Genomic DNA, 15303 nt, shown 5'->3' with positions numbered 1-15303 from the left:
TCAAGTATGATAATCAATAATGAAAGAGATAACACGGACAATAACTTTGAATAATGATAATCAACAATGAAAAAGGTAACATGTAACAATAATAGAGGCAACAAGTTCAACTAAAGCATGAGAGCAATTTATCACTTAGAATGTAGAACAAGTATTAACGAAATCATTTAAGGCATGTAAGGATACACTAACACAATTAAGAATAGATTGACTATGAGAATTTAGAACATGATACTACAATTCAATTAAAGCATGGAAAGAGTCTAAGTAACCTAAACCGGTCAAATACCACGTACAACCCATGTACCCACTTGTCACCTTGCGTACACGGCTTTCACATAGCACAAATGAATCAAATCAATATTAATCCTAAGGGGTAGTTTCTCCCCTACAAAGTTAGGCAAGACACTTACCTCAACTAGGACAATGCAACATTCGAAAATAGCTTTTTCCTTAAAATCCGCCTCTACACGGCTCAAATCCAACCAAAATCGACTCAATATCATCAAACAATGCTAGGGAAATCAATTGCAATAGATAAAGCTAAGATCTTTACATTTTTTCGAAAAGTCAACTCGAGGCCCGTCCGGTCAAAACCCGGGTCCAATGGTAGATTCTAACTATCTATGATCCCACGAGTTCATATATGTGATTAGTTTCAAAATTCGAGTCCAAATCGACTCTCAAAACTCAAATTTTTATTTTTCAAAACTTTGACAAGGTTTCATAATTTTTTACTTTGATTCACATGATTTTGACATTAAAATCTAAGATATATTGATGGAATATGATTAAAAATAGATTAGAATCACTTACCCAAAGTTTGTAGGTGAAAATCCCCTCTCCAAATCGCCTCTTACCGAGTCTAGGATTAAAAAAAATGAGAGAATGAGTTCAAAAATCCCATTTTCCAGCTCTTTAACCAGCTGCAAATGTCGCATTTGCAACACAGGGTTCGCATTTGTGAACCCTCGCAATTGCGGACCAGGGCTCGCATTTGTGAACCCTGACAACCTCAGCATTCATCGCAGTTGCGATAGAGGCTTCACAAAAGCGAACAATTGTTCGCAAATACGAACTAAGGTAAAATCTAGCAGTCTTCGCAATTGCGAATGGGGAGTCGCAATTGCGACATCAGAGCCCCCACTGTCACATTCGCAATTGCGATGTTGGTGCTCGCAATTGCGATACCTGAGCACCATCAGCACCAACAGTCCAAACCCATTCCGAAACATATCTGAAACTCATCCTCGGGGCTCCAAACCAAACATCCACACAAGTCTAAAAACGTCATATGAACTTACTCGTGCGATCAAAACACAAAAATAACATCTAGAACTACTAATCGAACACTAAAACGCATGAATTTCAAAGTAAGGTTTAAGGATTTCTAAAGTGACAACTAAACGTCCGAATCCTATCAAATCAACTCTAAATGCCACCAAATTTTGCAGACAAGTTCTAAATACCATAACAGACCTATTCCAAGTTCCAAAATCAAATCCCGAGCTCAATAGCTAAAAGTCAACGTACGGTCAAACTTTTCTAACTTCAAATTACCAAGTTTCGGCAAACCAACACAAATCAACCTACGACCTTCCAAAATCAATTTTGGGCATACGCCCAAGTTCGAAATCATGATACAATGTGATCAGAGTCATCAAAATACGATTTCGGGGTCATTTTTACAAAAGTCAAAGTTTGATCAATATTTTCTAATTTAAACCTCTAAGTTAAGAATCAAAGGGTCTAAATCAATCCGGAAGCTTCCAGGAAAGAAATTAACCAGCCCCGCAAGTTATAAAATCATAAATACACATGTGTGAAGCATCAAAAGAGGAAACATGGCGCAATTACACAAAGCGACTGATCGGGTCGTTATAGATTTTTGGCGTTTTAGGGCCATAAAGCTTGAACCCCGCCCGATTCTCAGTTTTTCGTGTGCTATAGCCCATGCCATCTGCATGGGTCCAAGCGACCAGACCCGGATCGCCTAAAATTTTGCTGGCATATAAAAACGACCTAAGGAACAATAGTCATTGCCTCGCCATGACCGTTCTTCGTTTTTTGGCGTTTTAGGGCCATAAAACTAGAATTGCGTCTGATTCCCAGATTTGCGTATGTTATAGCCCACGCCCTCCGCATGGGTCCCGACGACCGGTTCCGAATCGTCTAAAAAACTTTCGGCCAATAAAAAATAACCTAAGGAATAATAGTCATCACCTCGCCATGATTGTTCCTCATTTCTGGCCTTTTAGGGCCATAAAACTGAAATTCCGCTCGATTCCTAGATTTTCGTATACCATTGCCCACGCCATCTGCATAGGTCCGAGCGACCGGACCCGAATTGCCTAAAATTTTACCGGTCCATCAAAAATAACCTAAGGAACAATAGTAATCGCCTTGCCATGACCGTTCCTAATTTTTTTGGCATTTTAGGGCCATAAAACTTGAATTCTGTCTGATTTCCAGATTTCCGTATGTTATAGCCCACACCATCTGCATGGGTCTTGTCCACCGTATCCGGATCGCCTAAAATTTTATTGGCCTATTAAAAATAACCTAAGGAACAACAGTCATCATCTCGCCATGACCGTTTCTCTTTTTTTCCGTTTTAGGACCATAAACTAGAATTTCGCCCGATTTTCACATTTTCGTGTGCTATAGTCCACACCATCTGCATGAATTCGAGCGATCAACCTTGAATCTCCTAAAATTTTGTGGGTCCTTAAAAACGACCTTATGAACAATAGTCATCGCTTCGCCATGATCGTTTCTCGTTTTTTGGCGTTTTAGGGCCATAAAACAGGACTTCGGGACGATTCCCAGATTTTCATATGCTATAGTCCACGTTATCTACATGAATCAGGGCGACCGACCGCGAATCTCCTCATTTTTTACGGGCCCATAAAAGATAGCCTAATAAATAATAGTCATCGCTTCTCCATGACTGTTCCTCATTTTTTGGCGTTTTAGGCCCATAAAACAGGAATTCAGGATGATTCCCAGATTTGCGTGTGTTATAGTCCGTGCCATCTGCTTGAATTCGGGCGACCGACCCCAAATATCCTAAAATTTTGCAGACGCATAAAAAACGACCTAGTAAAAAATTATCATCGCATCGCCATTACCGTTCCTCTTTTTTTTTTTTTTTTTTGCGTTTTAGGGCTATTAAACAGGAATTCAGTACGATTCCTAGATTTTCATGTGCTATAGTCCACGTCATCTGCATGAATTCGGGCGACCGGCCCCGAATCTCCTAAATTTTGCGGGCAAAAATGACCTAATGAACAATAGTCATCGCTTCGCCATGACTATTTCTTGGTTTTTGGCGTTTTAGGGCCATAAAACAAGAATGTAGGACAATTCTCATATTTTCGTATGCTATAGTGCACGTCATTTGCATGAACTCGGGCAACATGCCTGAATCTCCGAAAAATAGTTTTCCTTTTTAAAGTATATGCTTTCTATTGGGAGAAGATAAAGGGAAAATTTAGTAATTTATTTTCTTTTTTAATGTTTACTTCAAATTGTTTTAAATAGTTTAGTGTTACAACTTTATATTTTAAGAGTAAACACTGAAAATCTTACACAATTTCAAAATCAGCACTTAAACCACCCTATAAACATTTGCAGATAATTCACTCGGCTTTTGACAAAAAATCTCTTGGCTTTTGTATTTTTTATTTTTTTGGTGTTAATTACCTACTTATTGATACAAAAAAGTTTGCCACACGTTTACAAGGTCCAGTTACTAAGTTCTTAATGCGTTTTAAGTGAAGATTTATATAATAACCGAGGTTTACAATTTGACTCCAGTTTTCAAATAGCTTTACAATATATTAAACCTCTTTGTCAACTAAGGACAACTCATGGTAACCATTTCAACATTTCATATATTATCTCATTAAACCTGCTTCTCTTTCTTTTGTTTTTTCGTTAAGGCACAAAGTATATTACGGTATGAATAGTTTTTATTTTGTTAGCTTTATTTAAAAAGTTAAATAAATGTATCCATGTAATTATTGTTATCAAAGGCGAAACTCAAACTTGCTTAAAGCCCCCATCTAAAGTTTATTGGGACTTTAAGCTCAAAACGCAAATAAAATGTCAACTTTACTGAAGAAAGAAGCAAATAGAGAACAAGTATAAATATGTTCAACACTAATAATTATAAGCATGATAATAAATATATAAACGATGAAATTGAATTTTTTTCCGATAAAGTGCACTAGCAATCGTTTAGTGTCGCCTCTTCAGAATAACGCTCATTGGCAAAGAGAAGTATGCCTTAGAGTTTTGATGACGACACTGAAACCTCGCTAAACAAGGAGAAGCGTTCAACATATTTTACGCTTCGCTTCAGGGTTTAAGTACGCTTTAAGCGCGCCTTCAACAACACCGTGTGTAATGCAACTGAACTTGCTCCAAGATATACTTGACAAAGCACTAGTGGGATTTATTTGTAATGAAAATTCAAGGAAAGAGAATTACTGAATACTGACTAAATATTTCTGCTAAAGATGAATTAAATAATTGTATTTATAAAATTTGGAAAGTTGAAATTTTCAAAAAACGTGGTGGTTGGCTAGAATTTTCAATCTTGTTTTTTTTGCAATCTTGAAAATGTTGTTCAACAACCCGAAGTTGACTATAACCTAAAAAGTTAATTAGACAAAAAGAGAAAAATAAGAAAGTGCATGCCTTACGTTTTTGCTACGTTTTTGCTTTTCTTTTTTGAACAACTTTTGAATTTTCATGTTGTACTTTCTCTCCTAATAATAATATCCTTGCCAATTCATGTTGACGGGAAAGCACGTGTCGAGATATTTCAACTATTTTTCTTTTTTAATTTAATTAGTTAATCATATAATATTATTATTCTGTATGGCGCAAGTTTCTTCTAAGCCAAAAGTATTTTTTTAAAGTTTTGCCATGCTCTTAGAAGAAAAAAAATATTTTTGAGTAGAAGGAAAAAATAGTTTTTGAGACGCCGAAAGCATTTTGAGAAAAATATATTTAGAATTACTTTTTAAAGCTGACCAAATACATTGTTTGAAAAAATATAAACAAAAAATATACATTGTTTCTCATCAAATAAGGTGATTCTAGAAGCTTGGCCAATAAAACTATTTGAATTATGTTTCGAACATGAATTTCACGAATTATTTTAATGAGTAGACCATTATTCACTTGAATTAGTCTTCAAATCAATTTTTAAGACTTCAAATTCTGTAATCTCTATTTTTATTAAAATAATGCACTAAATTGTGAATCACATTAATTCACAAATATTTGCTGTGAAGCAAACATAATTAATGCTAAAAAACAAACAATGATTAGTTGATAACATCAAGAAATGGTACTGACAATGCCTATTGGTCAAACCTTACCAAATAGTCCTTTTAAGAGTTTATAAAATTGTGCTCTAAATTCTTTGAGGAATTTGGGAGAAGAAAAAATGGCAGCAAAAATGAGCACAAAAATTTCTGCAGCATCAGCCAGGTCTCATACTAGAAAGCCTAAGCAAAAGAGTTCAATTCCTCTTCCTTCAGGTGCTAAATCTTTTACTAGCTCCTTTTTTTTTTGTTATCGGAGAATTTGCCGACGGTTTATCGGAAACAACCTTTTCGCCCTCCCAGGGATTTGTGTACACCCTACCCACCCCATACCCCACTTATCGGAATCCATTGGGTTTGTTGTTGTTGCTGTTGTTATTGGAGATATCTTGATTAATCTGCCTTTCATTTTAGTTATTACAATGCCATTTACTTAGAAGTTTGGCCAAGCTTTTTAGAAGCCAAAAAAATACTTTTGAGTATTCGCAGAAGCAGTTTTTTTGGGGCGCAGAAAATGCGTATTTGTTGAATTTTTAATAGTTTTTCACATATATATCTGCATTTCGTGTCAAAAATACTGGGTTCAATTGACGCTTTAAACAAAGGCTTCAGCCTCTGCTTGAGACTTTAAGGACTCAGGAAGGTTATAATCTAATAGACAAGATGGTCAGAAAAGATGTATCAATGGTAAATGACTTTTTTTCTTTTTATTGGAATTTGCTGGGTAAATTTAGCATACACTGAAATGTAGAGTTTGAGAAAGTTGGTTGAAATTTGTTTTGAGTTGCTAAAGGTGTGCTTCCAAGCTACCGGAAATCATAAAATTTAATGTGAAATTGTTATTGCACAAGAGGGGTCTATTTAGCTGAATAATGTGCAAGGACGAGATTGTTTTTTTCTTGTTTTTTGATAAAAGTGGTGTCTAGGCAAAGACGGATCCAGTATTTAAACTTTATGAGTTCAACTTTTAAGATTTTTAACATTGAACCCATTATATTTTTAAAGTTATGGGTTCAAATCTATTATTTTTGCAATTTTAATGAATTTTTACACATAAATTTCTACTCAGCGTCGAAAGTTATGGGTTTAATTGAACCCATAACTAACACACTGCATCCGCCTATGTGTCTAGGCCAACTTGCACGCCTCTCAGCCAGGGGCGTAGTTAGATTCAGGCAAGAGGGTTTAATTGAATCCCGTTTTCCGAAAATTATATTGTACAGTAAAAATGGAATTTTCTTAGTTATATATAAACTGTTGAATCCCCTTGAAATAAGGGAAGATTCAATTGTGTTCGCGAAGGAGTTCAAAAATTGCTTTAAGCCATAGGTTCGTTCAAGTCCCATTGGGAAAAAATCACCTAGCTTTTTTTGTCTCTAATGTGATTTTGAACCCCGGAAAGAAGAGATTGCTTCTTGTTTTCTTGGTTTTAAGGTTCTAATGATAGCAAAAAGTGGGAAATTTTCAGGGATGTTTGGGAAAATTCTTGTGGTTCTCTTTGTGGTGTTCTTGGCATATGCTTATAAGGCAATGCAGCCTCCTCCTCCAAAGATTTGTGGCACCCCAGATGGCCCTCCTATCACATCACCTAGAATAAAACTAAGTGACGGGCGGCACTTGGCTTACAAGGAGCATGGTGTACCAAGAGATGAGGCAAAGCATAAGATTGTGTTCATTCATGGGTATGATTCTAATCGACATGACGCTGTCATTGCAACCGGCCTCTCTAAGGTAACTCTCATCTGTTCACCTGCAGTTTGTCGTCATTTCTGTTGCTTATACCCTTCTAAGGCCTTACATTTATGGTATAAAACACATGTTTTTGACAGGAGGTTACTGAAAGCTTGGGAGTATACATTGTTTCCATTGATAGACCTGGTTATGGAGAAAGTGATCCTAATCCGAAGCGAACAGTGAAGAGCTTGGCTTTTGATGTACAAGAACTTGCTGATCAATTAGGACTTGGGTCCAAATTCTATGTCGTTGGGTTTTCCATGGGGGGACAAGCTGTTTGGACATTGCTCAAATATATTCCTCACAGGTACTTATACTATTCCTTATATACTAGCCAGAGAGTCGACCCATATAGGAACGTTTGCATAGAGGCGGAGTCAGGATTTGAACTTTATGAGTTCTAAATTGAATTAGAATAGCGATATAAGGTGTTAGTAACTGGGTTCTGAATTGAATGTTTTTACTTATTTAATAAATGTTTTAATACAAATACAAAGTTTGGATTAAAGCTACTGGATTCGGTCGAACCCGTACATCGGTTTCTAGCTCCGCCCCTGCATAACAATGTTAGGGGAAGAAATGACACAAACCAGATGGTGTTAGATTTGATACTAGCAGCTGTTGTGACCTATTTTTTTTCTTGTTAGTAATCGGTTTCATCCATCTTATAAGCTTTACTCGTTTGAAATGTAACAGATTGGCTGGAGCGGCTCTTCTAGCACCAGTTACCAACTACTGGTGGCCTAATTTCCCCGCGAACTTGTCCAACGAAGCATTCGGCCATCAGCTTCCCCAGGATAGATGGAATCTTCGTGTTGCTCACTACCTTCCGTGGCTTACCTGCTGGTGGAACACTCAGAAATTTTTTCCAGCTTGTAGTGCTGCTTCTTACAACCCTGGTGCTCTTTCTTCCCAAGACTTAGAATTAATGCCCGCGTATCGTGCCAGAAAAGACCTTTATGTAAGTGCTCTTCTCTTGAGATCATCCCTCTTCTCGTACTGCACGGAAAGATATAACTTTGGCTTGTTCATCTTGTGATCTTATGACATACGAGTTGTAAAATATTAATGTCATTAGTTGGTTATTTCTGTTTCAAACTCTTTCCCCTATATATTCTAAGATAAACAACTTCGCACGATAAACTTTCCAAATCTAAGGATTAAGGCAAGTTTATCAGCAAAACTTTCCATCAGTTGAAGATTTTTACTTGATAGAATTACTTTCTCCAGTTTTACTGCTGAAATCCAAATTTCTCTTGAGATTTACTGTATATCACTAAAAATCATGTGATAAACGGCTACAATAAACCATTTTTTGACAGGAATAAGTTCAGTTGAAAGAGAATATGTTTTTCTCTATTTATAATGATATTGGAAGAACTTAAATATTTGGCATACATTCATTTGTTATTTTGGAGAGATCGGGTTTGTTTATCCTTACAATGCCAAAAGTTTGAGTTAAGTAGAGTAAGATAACCTAACAGTCATAAAGTTTTTTCTTAGCAATAAGGTCTTAGCTAGACGTGCACACACGAGTGGTAGTAGTTTACTCCGGATAAAGGGAGGCGATTTGTTCATCTGAAGAGTGACAACAGGGTATTTTATTGCTGAGGTGCATCTATCTAATTCATTAGAAGAAATAGGGCGGCTTTTGCACGGTACTAACCCTAAACAATCCGATGATCAGCATTGAATTACCAGACATACTGAGGCATTACCTATCAGAAGAAAATAATAGGGCATGAAAAGTGGTGTAGCCATCTGATGATGGATAATTGGTTGAATTTGAGAAGAATGCTTAATCAAAATAAGGGCAAGGAGGAATTAAGGAGGGGCAAACTAGTCAAAGACACTTAAGATAGTTCACCCTGGGGTCCTTGTCACAACCAAACACAAAAAGAGAGAGAGAGAGAGAGAGAGAGAGAGAGAGAGAGAGAGAGAGAGAGAGAGAGAGAGAAACAGAGTGATAGTTCACCCTGAGTAGATGTAGCACCTATGGAAGTACCGGAGAATCCTACAGTATGATAGCATTGAGCAAGAGAGATAAAACCCTTTGGCTGAGGCCTGGGTTGCCTGTCTTGGGTTGCAATATCTTTGGCTTGGTTTGTGTATTTTACGTTTAGTGGTTGTCTCGCTAGGCTCTAGTCTTGAATGACATTCGTGAGCTGGTGCCGAACTGCCAATATCAACTCTCAATAGAATTTCATGGTGGGAAATGCCTCGTGCAAATGGTGCTCTGGCGCTTGCCTTCCTTTATCCTAACTCCCATTCTGTGTGAGGGTGGCTTCGTATTCGTGATATTTTACAATGTTCTACTACTTGGACAGAGTAAAGGGGAGAATAAACAGTATAAGAGACTAACATACTACAAGTGCACATGTAAAGGTTGTTTTGATGAATATCAAACTCCATTGCACTTTTACGTATGCTCTGATAGGCTCTTGCTCTAATTAATTGAGAGACTTCTAGTTTTTGTTGTGGAGAAGATTCTCCAAGGTGCTAGCCTGAACATAAGTTGCAATTTGGATATCTCTATTTTAATGAGATCACAATATCACTGATCATCCAATTGTGTTGGATAAGATTTGGCTCGGCCATTGAGTTCTTCCCATTGAACAAGTGTTTTAGTCATTCAATTTCATGCTAACTCGGTGTAACACTCACATCCCATATCACATCTCTGAATCCATAGTACATATAATTAGCTATGCTTTACTAAAGTGGTTCAACTGCGAGAGCATTCCAGCGGACACTGTTCCACATCTTTAACACATTAACATACTGTTTCTTTTGTTGTTAGTCAAATGAGGAAGTAGAGCTTTTACCACTTATGTATATGCAACTACAGACCCTCATGGATCCGCGAGAATGCTGCTGCTTGTTAGTGTCTGTTTGTGTATTGCATAGCTTTGATATTCTTATCTTATTGGTACCTGACCATTAGTCTTAACTTCATGACAACCCTCAGGCTCAGGTGAGACAACAGGGACAACACGAGTCACTCCACCGTGACTTAATGATTGGCTTCGGGACATGGGAGTTCGACCCTGTGGATTTGGAAAATCCATTTCCTAACAATGAAGGTTCAGTCCACCTGTGGCAAGGGGACGAAGATAAGCTAGTACCTGTAACTCTACAACGATATATTGCACAACGACAACCATGGATTCAATATCATGAAATTCCAGGTGCTGGTCACATGTTTCCGGTGGTTGATGGCATGGCAGACAAGATCGTCAAGGCTCTTTTAATTGGCGAGAAAAATGTTTCTTAAGAGTTACATACACTAGATCGTTTGACATGTTATATCATGCGTATCATTTTCGCTACCTAGCTTGTACTTTGAGTATATTCCATGCGGCTTGTTATAGTTTTTAATAAGAGAATTGGCATTTAGAGACTTGTGGTCTATTGTGTGAGAACTTGGTGTTTTTCCTCCTTTATAGCCAAACATATGGTATAGAATTTTTGTTGCCTAATTGTTTTTAAGAATTTATAGAACCATTTCAGTTTCATTTAAAGCTTTTATGGAGGACATAAGACTATAAGTCTCAAGATGTTATGTTGAGCCCCTTGTCTTGAGTACTATAATCATAATGATATATATACTGATATTTAAGTGGCAAGGGTAAAGGGATGATCCTATTATTCGTCGAGTTTCAAATGGTATGCCGCTAACCATCGGCAATTTCTCGGTTATCAGAAGAAGAAAAAAAGCTATATATGAGAAACAAAGTTTGCAGAACCTTTCATCTAATAAATCGTGTGCCTCTTCACACTAACTACAACCTTCAGCTTGAATTCAAACTTGTAGGAAAAGAAGGATTACTAAAAATTTGTCATCATTCTATATTCAAGTACTCTTCTGAATGTAGTTTTTTTTTTTCTTTTCATTTTACCCTTCTGGCGAAGATGTAAATTTTAGCATAAGCAACTAGACAAACTGATTTTCAAATTCATACCTAAAACTAGATGTGTTGACACTTTTGTTGCGGCCAAACGCACACGCAAGTATACGCGGTCGTCAAGTAATAAAGTGACTAAAAGTCGGACGTCGAACCCACGAGGACTTGTGATTAACTATTAACTAAATTAGACTATCCTAATTATCTAAACAAGAATTAAACCTAAAAATATTTTATTCTAAACTAATTAAATAAAAAAATATAAACAATGAACTTTGAACAGAGAAAGAGCAGATTATTTATGATATCAATGTAATGAAAACGATCCAGGGTTATGGGCTATCTAACAATCCTATTGTATTCTTAAATTGAATTGAACGACTAATTTATCTAGCTTATTGGTTGACAGGGTTAATATTGCTCATAAGAATCTGTCGAGTTCTTGCTCGCCTATTCAAGCTAACCTAACGCCAATATGTCTATGGAGTTAGAATCAACAAGAACGCATTTATAATTCCTGTAAATCAACCAAGCAAGGCAATTAGGTATATGTCTATCCTAACCACGAATCCGTTCCCCGATACCCGAGTTCAAGAACTTGCTCTACTCAATCCTATATGCAATCTAGAATTTCCACTTTCGAGTTCAATTCTAGATTCATAGATAGTATTCAATTGGTGATCAAGGAATTAAATAATTAAGCGCAAGAATGAATAAATAAACCAATATGATAAATCAAGAAGGCAAAATCAATATCCGAATAATAATAGTCATGAAAGAACCACAACCCTAGAACGTGAAGTTTAGCTCCACATAGACATGGTAGCCAAACAACAAATCATACAAAGAAACATAAAAATTATTAAGTTTAGTGAGAGAAAGATGGAACTTGATGAATTCCGGCCTCCACGGCGGCTCTGTGCTTGTGTTTTTTTCTCAAAAACATCCTCCTCCTTTTAAAATAGGTTTAGGTTGGCTTTTATATGAGTTGTGGGCATCTTGGGGTCGAAATAACCGAGTCCCGGTCGAAATAGGACATGTTCATATTTTTGAGCGTCCAGGGCAGCGTGGGGCGCTGGCCCTGGCGCTCAAATATTTTAGCTGCTGTAAATTGCGCCGCAGCCAGCGCCCCACGCTGGCTGTGGCCCTCAAATCTCACTTTTTGCGATTTTATTCCAATTTCGCTCCAATTCGCGCCCTTTCGTCCCAAATTGCATCCGAATAATCCCTACACATAGAAGTACCAAAATGTAGCAAAAAAAATCATATTAAACATCTCAAATCGTCGAGACATGAGCAAAATGTGAGGCGATATATATAAAAATATGCATACATTAAGCCGATTATCAACACCCCACACTTAGACTCTTGCTCGTCCTCGAGCAATGGAACTATATTAACACCCCCAAAACGTACTTAGCACTATAAAAGAGGACTTCACAATTAATTCAATCAAACACCCTACCTTTTGACTATGATCGATGTCGGCAATTAAGCATGAACACACAAATTTCACATTCTTCCCGTTTTTAAATAGCCCAAGTATACTCAATGTTTTTCAACCAACTCAATCAACTCCAGCTACCTCTCCACAACCACCTTACCTCAAGAGACGACTCGTTACCACTGAGCATCCTCAACACACGCACTCACCCAACACAAGAAAGTGTACAATTTTACCAATCCGTCATGAGATCAAGTGCCCTCACCACAAGCAAAAGAGTGACTATCAAAGTAGTCCACAAATTTAAATATGTCATTGAACATAAATTAAGGACATCACACAATTGAACAACATTCACTCACTCTCACAAAGAATTCATGTGCATCCCGTGATCGTACTATAAGCTTGCCTGTAGTGTACATCTCTACTAATCTAAGCTAGCTAAATCTAGGATCAATTAGGACTTTAAAGTTGTAATGTAGGCTAAGGGACGGGTAGAATACATTTAAGAATAGTAGCTAACCCTCCTAAGCACTTTAATATACTACACTCACAATTCAAGCGCAATTGCTTCGCAACCCATTCACTTGTCATACACCATAACTAACATAACCCTCTTTTCCATCAAGCACCTCTATGGTTTCACTAGCACGAGTGAGAAGAATTAGGAGGTGTGTCTTTCTACATTATTTAAACTTTTGTTTGCTCTTTCTTGTGAAAATATTTCCTCCTTTTTTTTTTCACACACTCCATACATTGAAGTTCATAAGCTAGTGACCTTTATTCACAATTTTAGTGCACCTTAAGGGCCCTTCCATGGTTCCACTCGAAAGTCACTTTCTAATCTCTCACCTTACTTCTTTTAGCGACTAAGTGCCTTAGGAGGTAAAGGTTCAACAATCTCAAATTAAGAACAACTAGGAGTACGGCTTGTAATGTGGTTGCCAAGGTAACGGTCTATAGGCTCAAAGGGGCTAGCAATGGGAAAATTTTATTTGTCAGTGACAAGCACCTTTATGGTCAAGCAAGAAACGCCTATGTCATCTCCTAAACTAGCACAACTTAATAATTTCGCGTTGATTAGCACACGGGGCAAGTTCTAGACTACACATAATAGCACAGAATATCAACAATCCTTACACACACATGACACTTGACTCACTCAAGATGGTTCTGTGTGACTCTCAGTTCAAGCAAGCATATCAAATTGAGAATTTTTAAGCAACAATGCACTAGTGGCATACAAGTCAATCAACTGAGAAAAAGGCATCAAAGAGTAGGCTACTTAATCTACTTGGGCATTACAATTCAAATCATATATGCAGGAAGACAGAGCGCATGCTCTAACTTAACTTGCCAACACCAAACATGTCAACAGGTACCTCAGAGCAATCTCAGTTTTCTCCCTTATCCTACTCCTAAAAAAATAAAACAAAACACCCGGTTCGAGCTACACCCTTGGAAAAGAACCGGCGTCCAAAGAAAAACCAAGGGATACTACCTAACTATCAAAAATAAAATAAAAGAAAATCTTTTTGGTATTTTTAATCGGACTTTAATCCCTCAAGAAAATTGTCCAACAAATCCATCGTCGGAAAAAGTCCAAATTTTTTTTTTTAATTTTTTCTCAATTTTTTCTGTTTTTTTTAATTACTACTACTACTATACTACACCATTAATTCTACTAACTATGCTATTAAAAATAAAAAGCTAGCTAACAATAAAAAGATAAGAAACTAACAATATACTAATATAATACTATAGAAAGAATAGAGAATCTTTCACCCCACACTTAAAAGAGTGCCATGTCCTCAATGCACAAATAAAGTAAAAATAACAAGGGTGGACAAGAAACTCCCTGAAAGACCAAAGGCCGAAGCAATAGCAGCTCACGGGGTACTCAGACTTCTCCCATGGATGGTCCTTTGTGCGGGTACCTCACACTAGTTCCAACCATCTGGCTCGCTTTTGCACGCTTCCAGTGACTTTTCTTCCTATGCTCATAATCCTACAAAATAAAATAACACTACAAAAATAATAAAATAAACAAAAATAAATAAAGCAGTAAAGCTGGATTGCCTCCCAACAAGTGCCTAATTTAATGTAGCGGCACGACGTGAATCGCTTTTTGCCTCCACCTCGAACTTATGAATTGAGCCCCTAACATGGCATCCAGTCTGCGGCTATGCTCCAGTGGTGGGGCTACAACGATAACCAGGCCAAGTAATAAATTTTTCACTCTACACTTCTCGGCCTTTAGATGAGGAATGTAATTTTTGCTTTTTGGCACAACAAAATCAAGAATATAGGCACTCTCATCCTCACCCTTTGACCCCCTCATTGGCTCAGATGGCTCGATTACTATCTTACTATCTAAACACAATGTGGAAAAATGATTGGAATGAGGTCTAATGCGCCCTAACTCATGAATTGTACTACTGTTTACATCCCCATATATACACACACTCAAGTCTCCCAAAGTAATGTTATCTATTCCCTCATATGACTCTAGAGCATTCTTCTCAACATTGGCATCCTCAAGAAAAACATGGTCTAATGATTGATATTCTCGTTTTAGCTCCTCAATTTGGTCTAGAAGATTTTTTTTAGCTTCACACAACTCATCATTAAATTGTTGGCCATTACACGCATCAACTTTTTTATTCAAATTTGCATCCAAGTTATGCACAGCCAAGCCAAAATTATCAATTTTATGTGCAAGATCATCTCTCTCCTTAGACCAATCATTCACAAACGTTGTCAGAAGACAACGTCTTTCCGCATATTCCCTTAATCGAGAATATTCGTCCTAATACCAACCCTTACTCCCATATTCAAATTCAGATTTCCAAGAGTTCAGGTCATGACAAGCCCAAAATAA

At 37.2% G+C, this 15303-nt stretch overlaps 1 protein-coding gene across 1 annotated transcript; it reads left to right on the top strand.

The window, feature by feature from the left end:
- Positions 1 to 5380: 5380 nt before the first annotated feature.
- LOC104099531 (uncharacterized) lies at positions 5381 to 10475 on the top strand. The gene is made up of 5 exons (XM_009606547.4): positions 5381 to 5555; positions 6808 to 7070; positions 7169 to 7380; positions 7770 to 8034; positions 10042 to 10475. The coding sequence occupies exons 1-5, from the start codon at positions 5462 to 5464 to the stop codon at positions 10345 to 10347; spliced, it is 1140 nt and encodes a 379-aa protein (XP_009604842.1). The 5' UTR covers positions 5381 to 5461; the 3' UTR covers positions 10348 to 10475.
- The last annotated feature ends 4828 nt before the right edge of the window (positions 10476 to 15303 follow it).

This window comes from Nicotiana tomentosiformis, chromosome 7 (genome assembly GCF_000390325.3).
Source record: "Nicotiana tomentosiformis chromosome 7, ASM39032v3, whole genome shotgun sequence".
NCBI classification, from domain to species: Eukaryota; Viridiplantae; Streptophyta; class Magnoliopsida; order Solanales; family Solanaceae; genus Nicotiana; species Nicotiana tomentosiformis.
Note: the sequence above shows the minus strand (reverse complement) of the source record. Positions and strands in the feature narration are given on the sequence as shown.